This window comes from Hordeum vulgare, chromosome 5H (assembly GCF_904849725.1).
Source record: "Hordeum vulgare subsp. vulgare chromosome 5H, MorexV3_pseudomolecules_assembly, whole genome shotgun sequence".
Lineage (NCBI taxonomy): Eukaryota > Viridiplantae > Streptophyta > Magnoliopsida > Poales > Poaceae > Hordeum > Hordeum vulgare.
The window spans coordinates 322,769,437-322,793,892 of NC_058522.1; the positions used below are offsets into that span (position 1 = coordinate 322,769,437).

Consider the following 24,456-nt stretch of genomic DNA (forward strand, 5'->3'; position numbering starts at 1 on the left):
AAGGTTTTTGATGGTTTTTGGACAATAGAAAATAGCCACGTGTTGCCCTCTCTCTCTAGATCTGTTTCTCCTCTAGTTTCAGTGGTGCTTAGGCGAAGCCGTGCTAGAATAGCACCACCACCACCACCACCACCACGCCGCTGTGCTGGAGAATTCATCTACCTCTCCGCCCCCTCTTGCTGGATCAAGAAGGCGGAGATCGTCATCGAGCTGTACGTGTGCAGAACGCGGAGGTGACGTCCGTTCGGCACTTGCTCGAGATGGGTCGTGGTACGGATCGTGAGATGGTTCGTGGGACGGATCGTGGGACGGTTCGTGGGACGGTTCGTGAAGACGTACCACTACATCAACCGTGTTTATTAACGCTTCCGCTTAGCGATCTACAAGGGTATGTGGATCTGATCTCCCTCTCGTAGATGATCATCACCATGATAGGTCTTCGTGTGCGTAGGAAATTTTTTAATTCCCATGCAACGTTCCCCAACACAACTGGCCGAGCCCGACAAGTACCTCCACTGAACCATGCACCCCCAACGCACCGGGCAGGCCAACGTTGCGCACGGCCACCACCCTCCTCGACGTGAGGCCTGGAGAAGCTAGGTCGGGACCTGCACCCCGTGAATCCACCATGACCAAAGCCTCCCTGCTCATGTGAGTCCGGGCACCACCAACCACCGGTAGTGTCCCCCCATGGCCCGGCATGCCCTCAGCCCCTTCAACCACGAGCCACCTCCTCCGAACCGCTTGGATTCCATAGCAGCAGATCAGGGCGGAGAAACTGCCCATCTTGCGGTGCAAGGCCATATCCGGACCGCCTCAACTCCATCAAGTAGCAGCTGCTCCCCGCAGCCAACCACTCCTCTACCGACAGATCGAGGTCGACCTCCGGCCGCTTCTCTACGCCCACGTACGTCGGCCCCAGCTCTGCATGGGCTCGCCTCCGCTAGTCCTCCACACGCCCACCTCCACCAAACCTCCACGCATCTCGAATCCCACCTCCATGCCGGCCACCCATCTCCGCTAGATTGAGTCGGCCCGTTCCCGCTCGAAACCGTAGGACGGACCAACTGCCCCGCCGCCGCCAATGATGCACAGGCTTTGCTCGGCGACGCACACCGGCGGCGACGAGGGGAGTAGCAATGAAGGAGGGAGTTCCTGGCGGCGGCTAGGGTTTTCTCTCCCAAGCCGCGTGCAGGAGCGACGCGAGAGAGTGTGTTCAAGTCTATGTCATTAGGACGATGCAAAATAGATTAAGTACTGAGTCTATGACTACAAAAATGTATAACCTGTAAAGAAGAAGGTTTTTCATCCAAAATAGAGAATTTCATTTCTCTAACTCTCTGCAATAATTAGTATGCACACAACATGCGAAGCATTATAAAATTTTTACGACAATACAAAAGATACCTTCACCTGCTTTCAATCTACACACAGCCTTTGAAACATGGGTACAATTTGTTTTATCTTGGTTCGTGGAGTAGTTTTCAGCAGTGCATGCCCAACCATTGAGCCCAGGGATAGTTGTATATTTGTGTACTACAACACCACTATACCCTCTATCTAGACCATTCAGTTTGCATAAAGATTTGTGCTATCCTTGTATAGGAATCTATGTTTTTTTCTTCCAAACAAGAGAACATTTGACTTTAAAAGTTTGTAGGTGAACTATACAAAAGTGCCACAACTAGCATAAAATGTTTCCCATTTTTTTATGAAACATAAATTTTTGAAATTTCAAATTTCGGATAAGTTGTATCATTTTAAAAAATATGATGCGCCAAAAAATGCAAGGAAACATTTATGGACATGGTAGTACTTGTGTGATATTGGTCTTCAAAGTTTCGAGTACAAATGTTCGTTTATTTGGAAGAAATAAGAAAAGAGAAGTTTCTTGCATGAACTTTGATGTAAAGTTTGACGGTGGCGATAGAAGGTACAGTGGTAATGGTAGTACAATCACATCTTTCCCATTTGAGTATTATTCATCGTTCCTCACTTCGTTCAAACAATCCTTGTCTTTCCCATGGACTTGGAGAAGGCGAGAGCATCTTGCATTTTCATGTGACGGAGAATGCTTGCATTTTAAAGTTAAACTAGTCGTTCTACATCTATTATCGAGACCCGGTCTATCTAGGAAATAATACCATACAAAAATAGACAATTCTATTAGTATTTTTTTATTGCGACAATTTAATCCCCAAGGGAACTAGAAAACTCATGTATTCCAAATAAAGAGTTGAATCTATGGGGTCAATATTTAGAAGACACGAATCAGGGAAGTTGACAAATGACTATCTAGAGACCATGAAAAATGTTCAAATATAATAAATACAAATTTGAAGTAGGTTTAGTCTAAACAGAGGAGTTTATCAAACCATAGATTTTGTTTTTATTGAACCTTTGATTATCACCATGGTTAGTACTCGTAATATATTTGTGGACAAGTTTAATCATCTCCGAGTATCGTCGAATAGCCCCCTCCCTCTCGCGCATCCGTCGCCCCCTTTGGCGGCGCGCAGCCCTCCCTCCCCGACGCCTAGCCCCCTCCCCACCTCTCTCCCCCATTGCGGCCGCTAGCAGTGGCTACCGGGCGAGGCCCGGGTAGCGCCGCCGGCTGCGGCTTATCTTTCACCACGTCGAGTTGGTGGAGGCGGGGCTCTCTCTAGTTGGCGGCGGTGCTCCTCAGGCCACGGCTGCCCGGTTCCAACTGGGTGGTGGCAGAACGGCGCCGGTGCAATGCACCAATGGCGGCATAAAGTGGTGATGGCCGGTCGGGCCCTTCGACCTATATCTGGGCCGTTGGGCCGTATCTAGGTTTGGACGGGCCGGCCTGACCAGTGGCTCGCTCTGCAGCTGGAGGTGATGACGAGGATGCAAGGGATGGCGGCGACGGAGACCGGTCTGTTGGAGCGCGGCGACTAGCTTCACGGGCCCGATCTTGGCCCGGTTGGGCCCTTTTAGGACCGGCGTGCCCCGGGAGGGACTGGTGTGCTCTGCGGCCGCGTTCGGTCGGCGATCCTCTCCGGTGATGGAGGTTGGTCCCACCCATCGGTTGCGGTTCTGCTAACCCCAGGTCATTCCTCTCCTCTCCTTCGACTTGCGGACCTCGTGGCTGCTACTTCGGAGACAATGATGATGGCTTCGGATTTTTTTGGCACATGTTGGTGGGCGGCTTGTCTTGTGGTGTCGGGGCTCGTCCTCATGGGGCTCGTGTGCTACAAATCGTCCGGGGATGCTGATGGGGTGTTTTGGGAGAATTATATGTCGGTTCGTCCGATACCGAGGCGGTGCCGCCTCCGGGTGGCATCTTTCCTTCTTGAAGGGCGTCGTGGCTACCCTTGTTCTCTTCCCTCTGTGTCAGGGGTAACTCTAGGACCAGTGCTCTGGTCGGGGCAGCAGCATGGCATTCCTTCTTGAAGGCGCCGATTCGGTGCTAGGGGCGTGGTGGTACTCTATCGGTGAGGGCGCCTCAGTCATGGGTCATCGTCGTTTAGTCGATCCGCCTATGTCTCCTGTTTTTTCTTTTCTTTGGGTGTATGTTTGCTGCCGCCCTAGCATTGCAAGTCCATTGTACCGGCTGTTTGCTATATCTATATAGCGGGGCTACGGCCTATTTCGTAGTAAGATATTTGCTAGCATTGCAAATTTGCAATCCATATTCATCAATTACTAAGCATAACTTATATCGTTAGGTTCCTTGTGGTAGAACAAACGTCCTAAATTTCGCACGAATGCTTGCATTATTAACTCTATTTATTTCAGGCTTTGTGGCACTATTTTTTCTCCTATGACTTACCCGTTGAATCACTAGTGGAAAACGGGCCTTTGGCCGGGACCCTTTAGTCCCGGCCTGCCTCTGGGCCGGGACTAAAGGCCCGGCCACGTCGCCCCAAATCGCAATGTCTCCCTCGAGGCTTTAGTCCCGGCCCGTAAGGAGCCTTTAGTCCCGGTTTGTGTCCCAAACCGGGACTAAAGGGCTACGCGGGGTGCAACCCGCATGTGCGCCACCTTTAGTCCTGGTTTGTGTCTCAAACCGGGACTAAAGTCCTCTGCCTATATATAGCACAACCCCCCTCTCCCCTCTTCCTTGCATTTTTCTTTGATGGAGGATTGTGGGTGTGTGCTAGCTCTCCACTTTTTTTTATGCACTAGAGGTGTTTGTTGAAATGTGTGTTAGAGCGATGCCGCTTCAGTTCACTGAACACAACTACGATATGAGATGCCTGAGCCACGCTTAAACCTCTTCCTCTTTATTTCTACTTATTCTGAAAGGTTAGCAACTATACTTCCTCGTTTAGACCGTGCGGTACTAATTTTTAGGATCGTGATTGTATTTGATATACTGTCGTATAACACAGATGAGCCATCCATGGATGTACGGTGATCGATGCACAACTGCTTACAGAGAAGGCGTCCATTCTTTTCGAGATGCAGCCAATGCGAACAAGCATGGTGGTGGCTATATGTTTTGTCCATGTGTTGAATGTCGGAATGAGAAGGATTACACTTCCTCAAGAGTCATTCAGAGCCACCTGCTTCGGTCCGGTTTTATGTTGGGCTATAATGTTTGGACCAAGCACGGAGAAAGAGGGGTTATGATGGAAGACGACGATGAAGAAGAAGAGAACGATGATGACAACTACCGATCTATGTTCTGTGAGTATGTTGATACCACAATGGAAGACAATGAAGAAGAAGATCAGGATGAAGAACGGGAACCAGATGAGCCCGCTGATGATCTTGGCCGGGTCATTTCTGATGCACGGCGAGGTTGCGACACAGAAAAGGAGAGGTTGAAGTTCGAGCAGATGTTACAGGACCACAAAAAATTGTTGTACCCAGCTTGTGAAGATGGCCAGAAGAAGCTGGGTAGCACCCTGGAATTGCTGAAGTGGAAGGCAGAGACCGGTGTGACTGACTCGTCGTTCGAAAAGTTGCTCGTATTGATGAAGAAGATGCTTCCAAGAAAGAACGAATTGCCCGCCAGCACGTACGAAGCAAAGAAGCTTGTCTGACCTCTAGGATTAGATGTGCAGAAGATACATGCATGCCCTAATGACTGCATCCTCTACCATGATGAGAAGTACGAGAATATGGATAAATGCCCGGTATGCACTGCATTGCGGTATAAGATCAGAAAAGATGACCCTGGTGATATTGAGGGCGAGCCACCCAGGAAGAGGGTTCCTGCCAAGGTGATGTGGTATGCTCCTATAATATCACGGTTGAAACGTCTGTTCAGAAATAAAGATCATGCGAAGTTGTTGCGATGGCACATGGAAGATCGTATGAAAGACGATAAGTTGAGGCACACCGCTGATGGTCGGCAGTGGAGAAAAATCGAGAGAGAGTTCCCGAGATTTGCAGCTGACGCAAGGAACTTATGGTTAGGTCTGAGTACAGATGGCATGAATCCTTTTGGGGAGCAGAGTTGCAGTCATAGCACCTGGCCCGTTACTCTATGTATCTACAACCTTCCTCCTAGGTTGTGCACGAAGCGGAAGTTCATTATGATGCCAGTGCTTATCCAAGGTCCAAAGCAACCCGGCAACGATATTGATGTGTACCTAAGGCCATTAGTTGATGAACTTTTATAGCTGTGGGCCAAACCAGGTGTACGTGTGTGGGACGAGCACAAACAAGAGGAATTTGACCTTCGAGCGTTGATTTTCGTAACCATCAATGGTTGGCCTGCTCTTAGTAACATTTCAGGACAGTCAAACAAGGGATACAATGCATGCACGCACTGTTTGGATCACACAGAAAGTATATATTTGGACAAATGTAGGAAGAATGTGTACCCTTACAATCGTCGTTTTCTTCCGCCCAAGCATCCCTTAAAGAAAAAAGGCAAGCATTTCAATGGCAAGGTAGAACCCCGGGGGAAGCCTGTCATCCGTACTGGTGCTGAAGTATTTGATATGGTCAAAGATTTAAAATTAATCTTTGGAAAGGGTCCTGGCAGCCAACCTATTCCTAACGGCCCTGATAAGCGCGTACCCATGTGGAAGAAGAAATCTATATTTTGGGAGCTGCCCTACTGGGAAGTCCATGAGGTCCGCTCGGCAATCGACGTGATGCACCTGACGAAGAATCACTGCGTGAATATTCTAGGCTTCCTGGGCTTGTATGGGAATTCAAAAGATACACCGGAAGCATGGGAGGACCAGGAAAGTCATAAAGGAAGAGATGGCATGCATCCAGGGCAGTTTCAAGGGCGTGCCAGCTACGCTCTTACTAAGGAAGAGAAGGAAATCTTCTTTGAAGTCCTTTTCAGTATGAAGGTCCCGAATGGGTTCTCGTCGAATATAAAGGGAATCGTAAATATGAAAGACAAAAAATTCCAAAACCTAAAGTCTCATGACTGCCACGTGCTTATGACACAATTGCTTCCGGTTGCATTGAGGGGAATTCTACCAGAAAATGTTCGCCTGGCAATTATGAAGGTATGTGCATTCCTCAATGCAATTTCTCAGAAGGTAATCGATCGAGAAAGTCTATCAGGGTTACAGATTGATGTGGTCCAATGTCTGGTCAGCTTTGAGTTGTTGTTCCCGCCATCCTTCTTCAATATAATGACACACCTCCTAGTTCACCTAGTCGAAGAAATTAGAATTCTCGGTCCTGTGTTTCTACACAATATGTTCCCCTTCGAGAGGTTCATGGGAGTCTTAAAGAAATATGTTCGTAACCGTGCTAGGCCAAAAGGAAGCATCTCCAAGGGCTATGGAACAGAGGAGGTCATTGAGTTTTGTGTGGACTTTCTTCCTGACCTTAAGCCGATTGGTGTTCCTGAATCTCGGTATGAGGGTAGGCTGACAGGAAAAGGCACACTAGGAAGGAAAGCAAAAGTATGTATGGACGGGCATTCTTTCTCTCAAGCACACTACACAGTTCTACACAATTCCACCGTGTTGGCTCCATATATCGTGAGACACAAGAATATTCTACGCTCCGAAAACCCGGGGAAGGCTGACTCTTGGATTAAAGGGGAACACGAGAAGACTTTCGGCAGTTGGTTGCAGACACATCTCATGAATGACGACACCGTTGGAGATCAGCTGTACTGTTTGGCCAGGCCACCATCTTCGACTATATGTACTTTCCAAGGGTATGAGATAAATGGGAATACATTTTACACGGTTGCCCAAGATAAAAAGAGGACCAACCAAAATAGTGGTGTCCGCTTTGATGCAACAGACGAGAATGGGCACTGTTTGGAAACATATTACGGGTACATAGAGGAGATATGTGAACTTGACTATGGACCTACTTTTAAGATCCCTTTGTTTCGGTGCAAATGGGTGAAGCTGACAGGAGGCGGGGTAGTTGTAGACCAAAAGTACGGCATGACAACAATGGATCTCAACAATCTTGCGTACATGGACAAAACCATTTGTCCTAGCCAATGATGTCGCTCAGGTTTTCTATGTGAAGGACATGTCTACAAAAACGAGAAAAAGAAATCAGCAAAAGAAGATATCGTCTGATGAGCCAAATGCCACATAGTTCTTTCAGGGAAAAGAAACATCGTGGGAGTAGATGACAAGACAGACATGTCAGAAGATTATAATAAGTTTCATGAAATTCCGCCCTTCAAAGTGAAAACTGACCGAAGCATCCTACTGAATGATGAAGATTCTCCATGGCTACGACCCAAAAGAAAACAGAAATAATAGATAGGAATATTGGTGCAATAATGTAATAATGTATTAAACCTTTTATGTAATGCATGTATGGAATGTACTAAATTTCAAACACTTCTCATTTTCATAGTTTTGTCAAATTCTCGAATACGCAAAAAGAATTTTAATAAACCTTTGTAAGAGATGAGTTCTCGTTCGAAACGCTGATACTTCGAGACAGATTGTCCGTTTTGTACATGAAGTGCATCTAGTTTTTGTCGCAGCCCTCTCAACTTTTTAACACATGCCATATGGATGAAATGATGATAGCATGCCAACTTTCAAAATTTTCAGAGTTCATTTGTAGTGCTTTCAATTTTAGGGTCAACTAGCTCAAAAAAAAGTAAATGCACGAAGAATACCAAATGAATTCAGAAATTGTTGAAATTTTGTGATGTGCCTTTGAATGGTGCATTTTGAACACACAAAAAGTATGGAGTTTAAATAAGTTCAAAAAAATGAAATCCCTTTGTAAGAGATGAGTTCTCATTCGAAACCCTGATACTTCGAGAGAGATTGTCCGTTTTGTACACGAAGTGCATCCAGTTTTTGTCGTAGCCCTCTCAACTTTTTAACACATGCTATGTGGGTGAAATGATGAAAGCATGCCAACTTTCAACATTTTCAGAGTTCATTTGTAGTGCTTTTCAATTTCAGGGTCAACTAGCTCAAAAAAAATAAGTAAATGCATGAAGAATACCAAATGAAGTCAGAAATTGTTGAAATTTTGTGATGTGCCTTTGAATGGTGCATTTTGAACACACAAAAAGTATGGAGTTCAAATAAGTTCAAAAATAAGAAATCCCTTTGTAAGAGATGAGTTCTCGTTCGAAACCCAGATACTTCGAGAGAGATTGTCCGTTTTGTACACGAAGTGCATCCAGTTTTTGTCGTAGACCTCTCAACGTTTTAACACATGCTATGTGGATGAAATGATGATAGCATGCCAACTTTCAACATTTTCAGAGTACATTTGTAGTGCTTTTCAATTTTAGGGTCAACTAGCTCAAAAAAAAAGTAAATGCACGAAGAATACCAAATGAAGTCAGAAATTGTTGAAATTTTGTGATGTGCCTTTGAATGGTGCATTTTGAACACACAAAAAGTATGGAGTTCAAATAAGTTCAAAAAAAATGAAATCCCTTTGCAAGAGATGAGTTCTCGTTCGAAACCCTGATACTTCGAGAGAGATTGTCCGTTTTGTACACGAAGTGCATCCAGTTTTTGTCGTAGCCCTCTCAACTTTTTAACACATGCTATGTGGGTGAAGTGATGATAGCATGCCAACTTTCAACATTTTCAGAGTTCATTTGTAGTGCTTTTCAATTTCAGGGTCAACTAGCTCAAAAAAAATAAGTAAATGCATGAAGAATACCAAATGAAGTTAGAAATTGTTGAAATTTTGTGATGTGACTTTGAATGGTGCATTTTGAACACACAAAAAGTATGGAGTTCAAATAAGTTCAAAAAAAATGAAATCCCTTTGCAAGAGATGAGTTCTCCTTCGAAACCCTGATACTTCGGGAGAGATTGTCCGTTTGTACACGAAGTGCATCCAGTTTTTGTCGTAGCCCTCTCAACTTTTTAACACATGCTATGTGGGTGAAGTGATGATAGCATGCCAACTTTCAACATTTTCAGAGTTCATTTGTAGTGCTTTTCAATTTCAGGGTCAACTAGCTCAAAAAAATAAGTAAATGCACGAAGAATACCAAATGAAGTCAGAAATTGTTGAAATTTTGTGATGTGCCTTTGAATGGTGCATTTTGAACACACAAAAAGTATGGAGTTCAAATAAGTTCAAAAAAAATGAAATCCCTTTGCAAGAGATGAGTTCTCGTTCGAAACCCTGATACTTCGAGAGAGATTGTCCGTTTTGTACACGAAGTGCATCCAGTTTTTGTCGTAGCCCTCTCAACTTTTTAACACATGCTATGTGGGTGAAGTGATGATAGCATGCCAACTTTCATCATTTTCAGAGTTCATTTGTAGTGCTTTTCAATTTCAGGGTCAACTAGCTCAAAAAAAATAAGTAAATGCATGAAGAATACCAAATGAAGTCAGAAATTGTTGAAATTTTGTGATGTGACTTTGAATGGTGCATTTTGAACACACAAAAAGTATGGAGTTCAAATAAGTTCAAAAAAAATGAAATCCCTTTGCAAGAGATGAGTTCTCGTTCGAAACCCTAATACTTCGGGAGAGATTGTCCATTTGTACACGAAGTGCATCCAGTTTTTGTCGTAGCCCTCTCAACTTTTTAACACATGCTATGTGGGTGAAGTGATGATAGCATGCCAACTTTCAACATTTTCAGAGTTCATTTGTAGTGCTTTTCAATTTCAGGGTCAACTAGCTCAAAAAAATAAGTAAATGCACGAAGAATACCAAATGAAGTCAGAAATTGTTGAAATTTTGTGATGTGCCTTTGAATGGTGCATTTTGAACACACAAAAAGTATGGAGTTCAAATAAGTTCAAAAAATGAAATCCCTTTGTAAGAGATGAGTTCTCGTTCGAAACCCTCATACTTCGAGAGAGATTGTCCGTTTTGTACACGAAGTGCATCCAGTTTTTGTCGTAGCCCTCTCAACTTTTTAACACATGCTATGTGGGTGAAATGATTATAGCATGCCAACTTTCAACATTTTCAGAGTTCAATTGTAGTGCTTTTCAATTTCAGGGTCAACTAGCTCAAAAAAAATTAAGTAAATGCACAAAGAATACGAAATGAAGTCAGAAATTGTTGAAATTTTGTGATGTGCCTTTGAATGGTGCATTTTGAACACACAAAAAGTATGGAGTTCAAATAAGTTCAAAAATAAGAAATCCCTTTGTAAGAGATGAGTTCTTGTTCGAAACCCTGACACTTCGAGAGAGATTGTCCGTTTTGTACACGAAGTGCATCCAGTTTTTGTCGTAGCCCTCTCAACTTTTTAACACATGCTATGTGGGTGAAATGATGATAGCATGCCAACTTTCAACATTTTCATAGTTCATTTGTAGTGCTTTTCAATTTCAAACACTTTTCAATTGAAAATAACAAAATAGTTAATAGTTTGGATAGTCAAAATAATTACTTTTGAATATAGAAAATAGTTTTGCATTATTTATTCAATTTCAAACAATTCTCATTATCATCGTTTTGTCAAATTCTCAAATATGCAAAAAGAATTTTAATAAACATAGTTTTTAATTGAAAATAACAAAATAGTTTATAGTTTGGATAGTCAAAATAATTACTTTTGAAAATAGAAAATAGTTTTGCATTATTTATTCAATTTCAAACACTTTTCATTATCATAGTTTTGTCAAATTCTCAAATATGCAAAAAGAATTTTAGTAAACATAGTTTTTAGTTGAAAATAACAAAATAGTTAATAGTTTGGATAGTCAAAATAATTACTTTTGAAAATAGAAAATAGTTTTGAATTATGTATTCAATTTCAAACACTTTTCATTATCATAGTTTTGTCAAATTCTCAAATATGCAAAAAGAATTTTTATAAACATAGTTTTTAATTGAAAATAACAAAATAGTTAATAGTTTGGATAGTCAAAATAATTACTTTTGAAAATAGAAAATAGTTTTGAATTATTTATTCAATTTCAAACACTTTTCATTATCATAGTTTTGTCAAATTCTCAAATATGGAAAAAGAATTTTAATAAACATAGTTTTTAATTGAAAATAACAAAATAGTTAATAGTTTGGATAGTCAAAATAATTACTTTTGAAAATAGAAAACAGTTTTGAATTATTTATTCAATTTCAAACACTTTTCATTATCATAGTTTTGTCAAATTCTCAAATATGCAAAATATAAGATAGTTTTTAATTGTAGATAACGAAATAGTTAATTTTGAAAATACAAAAAAAATTGAAACTATATGAGAATTTGTAAAGAAAATTAAACCTAAATTCAAAGTGACCTCACTTTGAATTCGGGTTTAATTTTCTCCACAATTTCAAATATAGTTTCAATTTTTTAATTTACATTCAGTTTAGGCCCGTAAGCCTGCTTTAGAGAGGAGCTCGATGGAGTAGCTGCGATGGGGCTTATAAACAAGTGTTAGTCCCCCTCGCTGGGCGAGGTGGGACTAAACTTATCGTGCAGCCGAGGAGGGGCTTAGTCCCGGGTGGAGCCACGACCCGGGACTAAAGCCCCTCGCCTGCCGCCTGCCGAGGAGGGGCTTTAGTCCCGGTGCGTGGCTCCAACCGGGACTAAACACCCCCTTTAGTCCCGGTTGGAGCTCCGCACCGGGACTAAAGGCCCCTGCTTCCCGCCTTCTGGTCTGCCGAAAAAGGGCCTTTAGTCCCGGGTCGTGGCTCCACCCAGGACTAAAGGGGCTCGAACCGGGACTAAAGATCCACCTATATAAGCGGGAGTTAGAAAAATTCCAACCCAAATCGTTCGTTTCTTTTCTTCTTCCTCTCGTTCTCCTGCCCGGCGCGGCACACCGACGACCTCGACGACGCCGTCAGGCTGCCCGCCGTCCTCCTCGCCGCCGCCTGTCGTCCTCCTCGCCGTCGCCGTCGTCCTCCTCGCCGCCGCCGTCCTCCTCGCCGCGCGCCGTCGACACCTCCGGTCGGTAAGCACCCCGCCCCCTCCTCCCCAACACTCCGGCCAGTAGAAGAAAAGAAGAAAAAGGAGAAGAAAAGAAGAAAAAGGAGAAGAAAAAGGAGAAGAAAAGAAGAAAAAGGAGAAGAAAGGAAGAAAAAGGAGAAGAAAGGAAGAAAAAGGAGAAGAAAGGAAGAAAAAGGAGAAGAAAAGAAGAAAAAGGAGAAGAAAAGAAGAAAAAGGGAAGGAGAAGAAAAGAAGAAAAAGGAGAAGAAAAGAAGAAAAAGGAGAAGAAAGGAAGAAAAAGGAGAAGAAAGGAAGAAAAAGGAGAAGAAAAGAAGAAAAAGGGAAGAAAAGAAGAAAAAGAAAAATATTTTTTGTCATTTAATTCCTATTGTTATTAGGTTTGTGCTAGATTATTAGGGTTAGTAATATTTAGAATTAGGTTAGGGTTACAAGAAGAAGAAATATGAACAAAAATAAGAAAATAAGATTAGGAAAAAGGAAAATAAGAAGAGGAGAAGAAGAAAAGAAGAAAAAGGAGAATAAGAAGAGGAGGAGAGGAGAAGAAGAGGAAAAATAGAAGAAGAGGAGAAGTAGAAGACTAGAAAAAATTAGAAGAGGAGAGGAGAAGTAGAAGAAGAGAAGAGAAGAAGTAGTAGAAGAAGAGGAGAAGTAGAAGTAGAAGAAGAAGTAGAATAAGAGGAGAAACAGAAGAAGAGGAAAAATTAGGTTAGGGTTACAAGAAGAAGAAATATATTTTTTCATTTAATTTTGCTATTGTATAGTGTATATGCTTAAGTGTTAATAGTGCTTCTTAGATTATTGCTTAATTTTGCTATTGTATATTCTTAAGTGTTAATAGTTTAATTTTGCTATTGTATATGCTTAAGTGTTAATAGTTTATTTTTAGCAAGAAAATTAATAGAACTAGTTTATTTTTTTAGTTCATTTTACGATGCCTATCCCGCATCCTCGTCGTCGACTCGGCGGAGGACACCTGCTTGATCAGAGGGGCCCTGTCCGGGACTGGGCTTCGCCCAGCTGGTATTGGGAGGTGCTACCTTCCGGGGGGCGTAGGTTGGTGAGGAGCCAGCCCGTTGTTGACCCGATCCTTGTTTGGTGGCGGTCGCGTGGGCCGGTGACGGTGCCGAGGCTTCCGGACACCGCGGAGGTGGTACGTCACCATGTCAGCGAGGAGGATGAGCACGTCCGTCGCTACATGGTTGCATTGGAGGGCAGGTTCGAGCATACCTGGCAGGTTCTTCGGGGATCTCACTGGAGCTATGATCCTGTGATGGTTCCTTCTCTTTGAGTGTCCACCGCCCGCGACGATACCCGTCGGGCGCTACGGTTCTAGATGTATCAGTGATGCTATATGTATGATAGTATTCGAGGAGTATTAGTGATAATATTCGAAGATGTACGGACAAAAGAGATGATGTATTTGCTTATAATTGAATGCATGCTAATCTGAATACTACTTTATTTTACGATTTGGTTTTGCTTATTGAATGCTCAAATTGGAAAACTACTACTACTTTGAATACTATGCAGAAATCTAGGAGTCCCGGGTGGAGCCACGACCCGGGACTAAAGTTGTTTTGGAACAGAGTTCCTGATAGAATAATGTGACATATAGAAGGGTAGATGAGATCAGGAAAAATAGGATCATTTTCTACACATCTAGAATGTCGCCATTTTGTTAAATCCTTAAAGGTTAAGAGAATCCGTTAGACATATTTTAGAGTTCTAGCCAAGACCCCGGACTAAAGGTCCTCCTATATAAAACGACACTTCGAAGTTTCCAACCCCTCTTATATAGTTTGTTAGTTTATTAGTTAATCAAATGTCCGTTTTTTGCAGAACTATGGATCCACATATCAAGAACCTCGAAGAGGAAGAACTTCTCGAAGATATAATCAAAGACGGCCCCGACGTTGAACCAGCTGAATCTCCGTCGTCATATCTAAACCCCTCCGGATATGGAATGGAGCTCGACCGACACGAAGAGGAAGCCGATGGGGAAGGAGATACGTCCAATGACGGAGAAGGTGATAGCTCCACTGATGGAGAAGCCGGTGGAGAAGCCGGTGAAGAAATAATAAAGTCCGGCGAGGTATACATATGAAGTTCGACAATCACTTGTAATATGTGCAAAATATTGGAGATAGCTCTATATTGTATACATATACATTCATTTGACGAATGTTTCTCCCTCTTAGGCCTCCACATCGAGCAAAGCTACGAAACGAGGCCCGACTAGAAAGTTGGATGCACGGACGCATTACACCTTTGAGGTGATATTGCCTACGGGCGAACCCAAGCTTCCTAAGAATGCTGCTGACACATTCAAGAAGCAATGCGGAGTTCTCGTTAGGGATCACGTCCCGATCAGTGTTCGGGAGTGGAACAAGCGCAAAGGGGCAGCCGATAGTGACTACGTCGCCGAAAGGTACAAAGATAATCTTTGGAATGATCTCATGTCACATTTCAACCTGCCAGAATGTGAGAATGAAGACGCCGCAGACAAACTGAGGGCCAAAGTCAAGCAGTGGACTCTAAAGAAGATGGCTGAACTGTTCCGTAGCTGGAAGAAGAAGCTATGGAAAAACTATCTGAAGACAAAGAAAGTGCTAGTATTCGAGGGGTATCTAGCCAAGCAGGCGCATCACTGGAAGGCATTTCAAGAGTACAAGGAGTCAGAAGATGCCCAGGCATTATCAGAAAAGAACAAGATAAATGCCGACAAGAAGAAATATCACCACAAGCTGGGGCCAGGGGGCTATGAGACTGCCATCCCAAAGTGGGACAAGAAAGAGCAATATCTGCTAGCTAAAGGCATCGTACCTGAACCACTCCGTGATGAGTGGGAATTAAGAGCAAGAAATTGGTTCCTTGCGCATGGTGGTTCGTACGACGAAGAAAAAGGGGACCTCATCTACAGTGACGGTCTTAGGATACCCAGGGAGAATTGGACAAAAGATAGTGAAAGAAATTAAGGAGGGAAAAAGAAAGTTCACTGCAGATAGACAGAAAGATTTGCTCACACTGGTCCTCGGCAATGACGAACATGGAGGACGAACGCGAGGCTTCGGTCCTTCTTACCCGTGGTGGCTTGGGTTTGCCAGAGACCAAGACACTTACAGAAGCCGAGCGAGAGCAAAGAAGCGGCAGCACGATGAGGAGAATGACAAGTTCAACCAGTTGCTTGCCAGGATTAACGAGCAACAGAAGCAGATTGATGAGCTTAGAGGAGTAGCGCGCCAGGAAGATCCTGCACTTGATATTACCGGGGCCCCATCTAAGCGGAAAAGCAGTGTGGCTGAATCTGAGGCCCCGCCCGACGATGCACGAAAAATGATAGAGGGCGGTCCCGGCTACCCCATGGATGGAATCAAGGAGTCAACATCATGTGAACTCCATCAGAAATTCAAGAACATATCCATGAAGGTGGCCGTCGGACAAGCTTTACCTTCTGGCCCTGATGCACGCTGGCATGGCCGTGAGATTCCAGGTGGCTTTGCTAAAGTCGGGGTGGATGAAATCACAGCGGGGTTTCATGATATGGAGCTCGACATAGCTGGACCCAAAGATGAGAGGACACTCGGAGAAGTACTGGGTGGAGTCATCCTATGGGACAAGAACTACATCAAGCTTCCAGGCTCGGCCCCAAGGACAACACCGCCTCCGAGTCGTCGTCGGCCAGCACAACACGAGTCCATCTCGATCACCGCCGCCGGACTTGGATCGTCCGTCTCCGCCGCCGCCCTCTCCGGATACTAAGCGGAAGCGTGCCAGCAAGAACGCTCCGCCGACGATTTCTAAGCGACGGAGCCCCCCAAAGCGCAAACGGTCGCCCCTCCCAAAGGTACCTCATGCTAATCTTCCTATCAGACCATATGATCGTACCCCCAAGGAAAACGCCAGGATAGCAAAGGAACATCATGATGCGCAGATGAAAAAGAAGGAACCCGAGCCCCGCCCGGAATACACCGAGAAGCAAATAGCATTTGCATAATACTTCACGAACCTTCCATCACAGTATGACTTACACCATAATCCTGATGACTATACACGCACATTGCAGAAGGAAGTGAAAAAGAGCAGATCATGTGCAAGTGCAAGTGGGAGAAAATCAAGTTCAACTACAAGCAAGAAAAAATCAGACGTTCCTCAGCTTGGACAACAAGCCAAACAGTCGATCCCACCCCTCAGGGTGTTACCCGAGAATGTCCCCCCTCCGGTGCAGGGGCAAGATTTGGAATTAGCAAAGAAGTGGGCGGATGAATGGGGTATCCCGGTTGAAGACATTATGGCTTCCCAAGACGACAGGTTACCCAAGGCTGTGGTAGCCCCTAAGCCATAGTTTGTCATGGGAGCGCCTTTGGTCAGCAAAGATAATGTCCCAACAAATATGCGCTACTTGCATACGTGGTACTTAAGTGAATCAAAGAATGGGAGAACGATGATCGTGGTGAGTGTCCCACGGGAGTACTACGGCCGCCCCGAAGAAATCCATATCGACTTTGATGAACTCTTCCAGATGTACAATGGCGACGCCCTCGACAAATCTCTTATGAGTTGCTATTGTCTGTAAGTTTTTCAATTCGTTGTCTACATATAACTTGTTTAGTTATTTCAATTCATTGTCTATATATAACTTGTACTCTATTATGCAGAATGAAGATTCTGGATTGTAAAAGTAAGAACATCCTAAATATTGGGTTTATTGACCCAGATAAAATACATATAGCGACGCTAACTGATAAACCCAAGGAGGCGGAGGAAAACCTTCTAAGGTTTCTAACAGATCAAAATTTCTGTGACCACATACTGTTTCCATACAACTTCAGGTGAGGGTCTTTACTCTGTTGTGTCCATTCACTTATAAGTGTAATTGATAAGTTACTGACACACACACACACACACACACACACACACACACATATATATATATATATATACATGTGCAGCTTTCATTGGATTCTGTTGGACATTCAAATTGATAAGGGAAGAGTTGATGCCTTCGACCCATTATCGAGACCCTTGGAACAGTTCCAAAGCCTGCAGGACATGCTCCAAGGGTAATTTCAATCATTCTTGCGCTCTATCGGTCTCTTTCGATGATTTTCTGATATATCAATTAATGAAAAACTTAGCAAATCATTATCCTTGTCGGGCAGGGTTTGGAAGCGGTTCAAGTGCGTGACTCCCGGTATCGAGCCTGAGAAGCTGACCTTTAGAGCGGCTCAGGTAAGTAGTAGTATGATATACTTCTATTTTCAATACATTTATGATGCTAAATTATTATTTTGATTATATATATTCTATTCTCGTAAAGTGCGACCAGCAGCCACGGGGGACGCATCTATGCGGATACTATGTTTGCGAGACCATTCGCACGTTTACCTCTGAGCAGAAGGATCACAGATTCGACGTAAGCAATGAACATTCACACCTCTATTTTTACCCGTCATTCTTTGTTATCATGATTGATATTCATATTCATCTCCTCTTCTTATATAGTACACGGCCATGAGGGAGAAGGTCCTACCAGAGCAACGCGCGATTGCTGTTGCAGAGGAGCTTGCGACCTTTCTGAGGACGGAAGCTATAGATGACAAAGGACGATTTAGTGTAGCTAGGGGTCATTACTGATGTTCGTCCATGTAATCGAATAGACGGGCTCTAGTCCCGATAATTCAGATCTCCATACAATTGTATATATATGCTCGCTTGTAAGATAAGTTAATCTTATATATATATATATATATATATATATATATATATATATATATATATATATATATATGCATAATTATTTCTATTTAGAATTATATGAAAACTAATTCCCGAACACCAAACGAGGCATCACGTTAATCTCCCGAACACCTAAACCCTAAAACCCTAAAACCCAAAAATAAACAAAATCTGAAACTCTTTAGTCCCGGTCCGTGTAACGAACTGGGACTAAAGGGCCTGCCCCTGAGGACACTACGAGGCGCCCACGTGGAGCACCTTTAGTCCAGGCTTGGAACAGGACCGAGACTAAAGGTTAGGCCTTTAGTCCCGCCCCTTTAGTCCCGGTTGGTGAACCGGGACTAAAGCCCCTTACGGGCCGGGGCTAAAGGCCACGTCCCCACTAGTGAATATGAGGTGATTGTGGCTACTTCTCAACCTTAAGAAGTGCTAGCTCTCTATGAGATGCTCGTAAGTAGGGCTTGCATGTGTGCCTTTATAGGGTTGTGTATGCATGCGTGTTGTAAACATATGTGTTTGTACTGTGTTTCCAAAAAAAAGATATTTTTCTTGAACCAATTTCTAAAAAAAACATTCATCCAGAACCTTTGAAATAATTTACCATCCAATTTGAAAATGCACTCACCCAAACATGCTTAAGTTAAACAAATATTTCTGCTAACTGTCTAGCATACGATCTCCCAATTAAGCTGAGAATTGTTGAACACCTCTAGCAGAGCCGGCACATCTAGGTCCACCTCGAACTCTGAAATTTCTTCCGTTACTCGCTCTGTTTCACCCCTCGGAAGATCTATATCTACAAGATTGGGCAGATGATCGATAATGTTGTTACTGATGTTGTCGCCGTCCTTGCATGTGTGATCACCGTAGTACACGACAGTGTACTTTGCACCCCGAACCTCACAATCGTCTGTGGAATAAATAGAACTGCCTCCATCTTGATCTTGTTGCTGAACTGTCTTGGTTGCTGAGCAGTTACGTTCTGTGTAGGTGCATCTGTAGTAGCTCCTGTTTAATCACAAGTTTAATCTTAGTGCAGGATCAATTGTCCATAATTAGCTATACTCATCTGTTAACGAAAGATGCATGCTTGTTTTGTTTAGTGTAATACCTAGCATGTTGTCTTCCATTGATGTTCTTCTGCCCATATTTTCTCCACTGGTGACCATCATAATGCGGAGCATTGGTCACGAGTGATCTTGATTGCTTGTCGTCGTTCCTCCTACAAGATGTGAGGTATTTGTTTAGAAGTGATCTTGATCACGCGAATTGAAGATATATAAAATGTCCCAATTGAATTTGGAGTCAATTAGCTCAATATATATTATTGTGCATGCATTAGCCATGAGATTGATTGTAAACGATCAATATCCAATATCCATGCATGGATATCACATATAAACGCAGTCACGCACCTTCTCTTTCGACCAACGATGGAACTAGGCCTCGCCTGTTCTTCCATCTTGTCATCGATATCAGCAGCAGCAGTACTAGTACTGTTCTTCCTCACCAAGGACTTGTCGTCGATGACCTCGATGGTCGCTCGACTTCCACTTCCAGCACTGAAGAGCTTTGTTACGACGCTGGTGCTGCAGCCGATCACGTCGTCGAAGAGCTGGACGGCGAGCTCGGCCGACCTGCTATCCACGTTGTGGAGTTGTGGAAGGATGAGCGCCCGGAGCTGCGTCACGAGCTCCTGCTCCCGCTGTATGAGCGCCACGATCTCCGTGAGGCCATGGCCGCAGTTCTTGCTATGATCCATATGTTTTGCCGTTACGTTTTCTGGGCTAGTGAGGGTGTCAGGTTGCTTGCAAGCTCTTGATAGCTATATATGGGAAAGAAACACCAGCGAATATATCGATCGATGTGTACCTTCTGTGTACTTGATGTGTAACTTTGAGGTTAAACTGTAAAGAATAAGTGAGGAGTCCGTTTCACAGTGTGAGTGCATGGCAACGCGTTAGTGAGACTGGGTGAGCACGAGGGGGTGGAGTGAGACTTTTGACCAGGGCGAGGTTTTGTGGGTAGCTAGGAATATTTTCTTCTCATGGAAAGAATAAAGAAAGAACTCGAAACTTGGACCAGAGACCCATCTTGCCAAGAAACATGCATCTTTGTTGTCCTACCTGTGCATATGGATTGTTAATTTGTGATTGAAGCTACACCGCATGGGGACATCGAACCTGACACGTTGTAGTAGATACTGAGCTTAATAGTATAGTCAACATGCTAGTCAATTAAGGAGCATGCATGGACGGAATGGCGGAATTTGGCAGCTTCGACGTACTGGTCTGCGGCACCGAGATAGTATTATTTTTTTTAAACGGAGGCATAAGATTTGCCTCGTCAATTAAATAACAAAAATGCTAGACATACAAAGAGTTACATAAGGTTACACGCTGACTAGGATTCTTTCTTTCTAACTAACCATCCCCTGATTTTCAAGGGGATGGGGCCTTCATTCTCCTTAATCTCCAATCAAAATCCACCTTTTTGTAAAACCTATGTAAACTTATGTATGTATAGCATTGCTGATTTAATAAGGAGAGAATAGAGTTGAAAGTTTTACAGAAACCCCAAAAGCATGGCATGCCAATTACTCACGTCTAATGATATTCCCTAGCTGCTTAGCACCGCGGTAACCAAGGTTTGCCTTGTCGCAGATTGCCCTCAACAGAACTGGTGGTGGAGCACCCTTGTTCCGGAAAACACGAGAGTTTCTTTCATTCCAAACGGTCCATGACAAAAGCATGGTTATGCATGCCATAGCAATCCTATCCGGTGCTAGTAGCCCGGTCATTGTGTCCCACCATGCCATGACAGAGTATTGCAAATGCCAACCCGACGTGTCAACATGTACAAGACCAAAGTGATCGATTACAAGGCGCCAGCGTCGTGGTGGCGTCGATCATCTTGCACGGAGCTTTCGGTGGAGATGTCAAGTCATGTCTGGCAGACAGGTGCTACGCTGTGTCGTCTGGCCGACAGGATATGTCAAATCATGCCTGGTCGGCAGGTGCTACGCACGACAGATCTTCCACAATCTTCGCGTCTGGACTGAAGAGCCGTGGTGGCGTCGACGGATGGACGGACTGGCAAGGATGATACAGATCTCTCTCTTGAAGATGGGTGTTAGCGGCCTGATGATGATGGCGGCATCTAAAACGTGTGCATGAGGTGTACGCTTTAGGTCTGCTGCAACGGTTGTGGGTTCCGATACGTTATGTGGATGTATCAGTGACGACACCGGTTTTAGATATGAGGAGTGAGAGCACTCCACATTATCGAGTTGTGTAGGTGTGAGTGGTGGCTTCGGACGGTTTGATGTATGTTCTTGTTAGACCTATGTTGAATAATTAATAAAAAATGGTCGTATGCATCGATTGATGCAGAGGCCGGGGGTTTGAACCTCCTTTTCAAAAAAAAAACAGGCGCCAGAGTCTGTGGGTGTACCGGCACTTGAAGAAAAGGTGTGGGCCTATTTCCTGTACCCTCTTGCATAAAGGACAGAGTTTGCAGTTATCCCAACCTCGCTTCTGAAGCCGGTCGGCTATCCAAATTCGATATTGCAGAGCTAGCCAAGAGAAGAATTTCACTTTTGGCGGACCCCAAGCCTTCCATACCATGCGTTCCATAGGGGAGAGAGTCATCCCTAGGAATTGCGCCTTGTAAGCGGTGGAGGAAGAATAAATGCCATCACTAGAGTGCTTCCACACAATGTCGTCCTCAAGAAAGTCGTCCAGTCGGACTTCACGAAGAAGCATCCAAAGAGTGAAGAATTCCCAGATGTGGGCCCCGGAGATGACAGTGTTATGGTTTATCGTGAAGATCCAAACATTATCTTTTAGAGCTTCACGCACCTTCCTGTGCTTCCTCCACGAGGCTTCAAAAATCAGCGATGCGATGTCCATTGGCTTGCGCCCAAGGAGCCATGACGCATCCCGGAACGGTGTTTTCGAGCCATTGCCAAGAGTGATGGTCGTGGAAGCATAGAAAAAGTGAAGATCCTCCTGTGTGCATGGGTTGCCCATACCTACCCACAACTTTTTAGGCTCTTTCCATTCGTACCAAGGCCATCAGAGTCGAAGTGCGTGGGAGAATTTGTCAGTGTTAAGCACCCCCAAACCTCCGTAATCACGCGGGCGGCAAACAATCTCCGAGTTAACCTTGCAATTGGCTCCAGTCGATTTGTCGGAATCGGAGCAAAGGAAGGCCCTCTCAATTTTATTGAGGCTCCGAAGGGTACCCTATGGGACGGTCAGCGCCGAGATAGAGAACACGGCTTGAGATGTGATGACCGATTTGATGAGAGTTGTCCGTCCAGCAGTTGTGACATGTTGGCCCTCCCAAGAGACCAGTTGGCCTGTCGCTTCGTCCTCGAGGTACTGAAAGTCCACCGCCTTGAGTTTCCATACTGAAAGAGGAAGCCCCAAATATTTCATTGGGAAAGAAGCCTTAGCCGCCGGCATGTTCAGGTGGACATAGTGGAGGTGAAAGTGATTACACCGAATGAGCACAACCGAGCTCTTGTGCAAGTTTGTACATAAGCCCGTAACCTCGCCAAAACCCTTGAGAATTGCCGAGAGGTTGTCGATATCCCTCTTTATTGAGGCCATAAAGACGGTTGCATCTTCGGCGTAGAGGGAGGTTCTCACCATGGCACGGCGGCCACAAAGCTTATGGAGAATTCCTTTCCGGGTTGCCAGCTCTAAGATTTGTTGGTGAGGGTCAATCGCCAGGACGAACAGTAGAGGGGCGATCGGGTCTCCCTGCCGAAATCTTTGAGCATGCTTGATGGGATGCCCGGGAATCCCATTAAGGAGGATGCGCGAGGAGGACGTGCATAGTAAAGTAGCAATCCAATCCCGAAACTTGCTTGGGAACCCTTTCTGGTGAAGTAGATCCAGAATATATTCCCACTTGACTGTGTCAAAAGATTTCTTGATGTCGAGTTTGAAGAGCAGGGCTGGAGTTTTGCAATTGTGCAGACGACGTGCGTAATTCCAAACGTACATGAAATTATCATGTATGCTATGCCTTTTGATAAGAAGCCCTTTGTGCAGTGGAGACGAGGGCATCCATGTGAGGGGCGAGGCGAAGGGAGAGGATTTTAGTAATGATCTTGGCCAGAGCATGAATGAGACTAATCGGCCCATAGTCGGAAATGCTCTCGGCACCGTCCTTCTTGGGCAATAGAACAATGTTTGCGGAGTTGAGCCAATGCAAGTTGCACGTGTGGAGCGTGTCCAAGCTATTAATTGCTCGCATAAAGTCATGTTTGATGAACGCCCAACATTTCTGGAAAAAGAGGTCTGTGAAGCCGTCTGGCCCAGGAGCCTTGTCTGCGAGTAGATCTTTGATGCTTTCCCACACCTCCTGCTCAGAAATCGCGTCATCAAGGTCATGCAAGTCTAGTCGTTCGATGGCAAGCTCATCCCAGTTAAAATCCTTGGAACATATATCATTGCGGCTCATGACCTTGGAGAAACGGTCATGTATGATCTTTTCTTTGGCAGCATGTTCGGTGACCTAAGCTTGCGCAAGCTTGATCCTATGGATGTGGTTTTTTCTTCTCCGAGCATTGATGCGTCGATGGAAAAATTTTGTGTTTGCATCACCGTCCTTGAGGGTCGCCAGTCTCGCGCATTGACTCTTTCTAGCTCTCTCCAGAACCGCAAGGCTGAACACCCTCCGTTTTAGCCTCGAGCGAAGGCCAAGTTCGTCAGAGGAAATTTTTCGCCCCTCCTGAGCTATGTTGAGTCGTAGAATGACTAGATTTGTCGTGTGGAACATGATCTTGGCCTTGGAGAAGAGTTGCTTGCTCCATTCAGAAAGGCGAAGCGCCATTTTCTTGAGCTTATGGTGCAAGACATGGAAGGGTTCGAAATGGTTGACACGCTCATTCCAAGCCTCTTGGACAACCTGGTTGAAGCCAGATAGAGTTGCCCAGTAGTTCTCAAATTTGAAAGAATGTGGCCGCCTGGGCCCTCTGTCATCGCCGACCATGAGAGGACAGTGGTATGAAAGAGATGTTGGGTAACGTAGCATAAATTCAAAATTTTCCTACGCATATTCAGATCTTCCTATGGAGAGACCAGCAACGAGAGAGGGGTAAGAGCATCTTCATACCTTTGAAGATCGCTAAGCGGAAGCATTGCTAGAACGCGGTTGATGGAGTCGTACTCGCAGCGATTCTGATCTAGTGCCGAAATACGGCACCTCCGCGTTCAACACACGTGCAGCCCGGTGACGTCTCCCGCACCTTGATCCAACAAGGAGGAGGGAGAGGTTGGGGAAGAACTCCAGCGGCACGACGGCGTGGTGTCAATGGGAGACGAGGTCTCCCGGCAGGGCTTCACCAAGCACCGGCAGAGAGAAGAAGAAAGAAGGGCAGGGCTGCGCCGAGGGAGAGGGAAAAGTCTGATCTCCAATGGCCAAAAGTTCCCA

General features: G+C 44.5%; 1 protein-coding gene across 1 annotated transcript; it reads right to left on the reverse strand.

The window, feature by feature from the left end:
- Window positions 1–18,674: 18,674 nt before the first annotated feature.
- Window positions 18,675–22,040, reverse strand: LOC123396661. The gene is made up of 4 exons (XM_045091530.1): window positions 21,633–22,040; window positions 19,425–19,834; window positions 19,121–19,231; window positions 18,675–19,017 (listed from the first exon to the last, which is right to left on the reverse strand). Exons 1-4 carry the CDS (start codon window positions 22,038–22,040, stop codon window positions 18,675–18,677), a joined length of 1,272 nt encoding a protein of 423 aa, XP_044947465.1.
- Between the last annotated feature and the right edge of the window lie 2,416 nt (window positions 22,041–24,456).

Bases quoted from the DNA above. Each gene is read 5' to 3' on its own strand.
- LOC123396661 (XM_045091530.1), bottom strand. From the start codon at position 22,040: ATGGGCAACCCATGCACACAGGAGGATCTTCACTTTTTCTATGCTTCC. The intron at 19,835-21,632 runs GTATGGAAGGCT...TCCCATATATAG, and splicing joins TCTCCCCTATGGAACGCATG to CTATCAAGAGCTTGCAAGCA. The intron at 19,018-19,120 runs GTATTACACTAA...GTGATTAAACAG, and splicing joins AATGGAAGACAACATGCTAG to GAGCTACTACAGATGCACCT.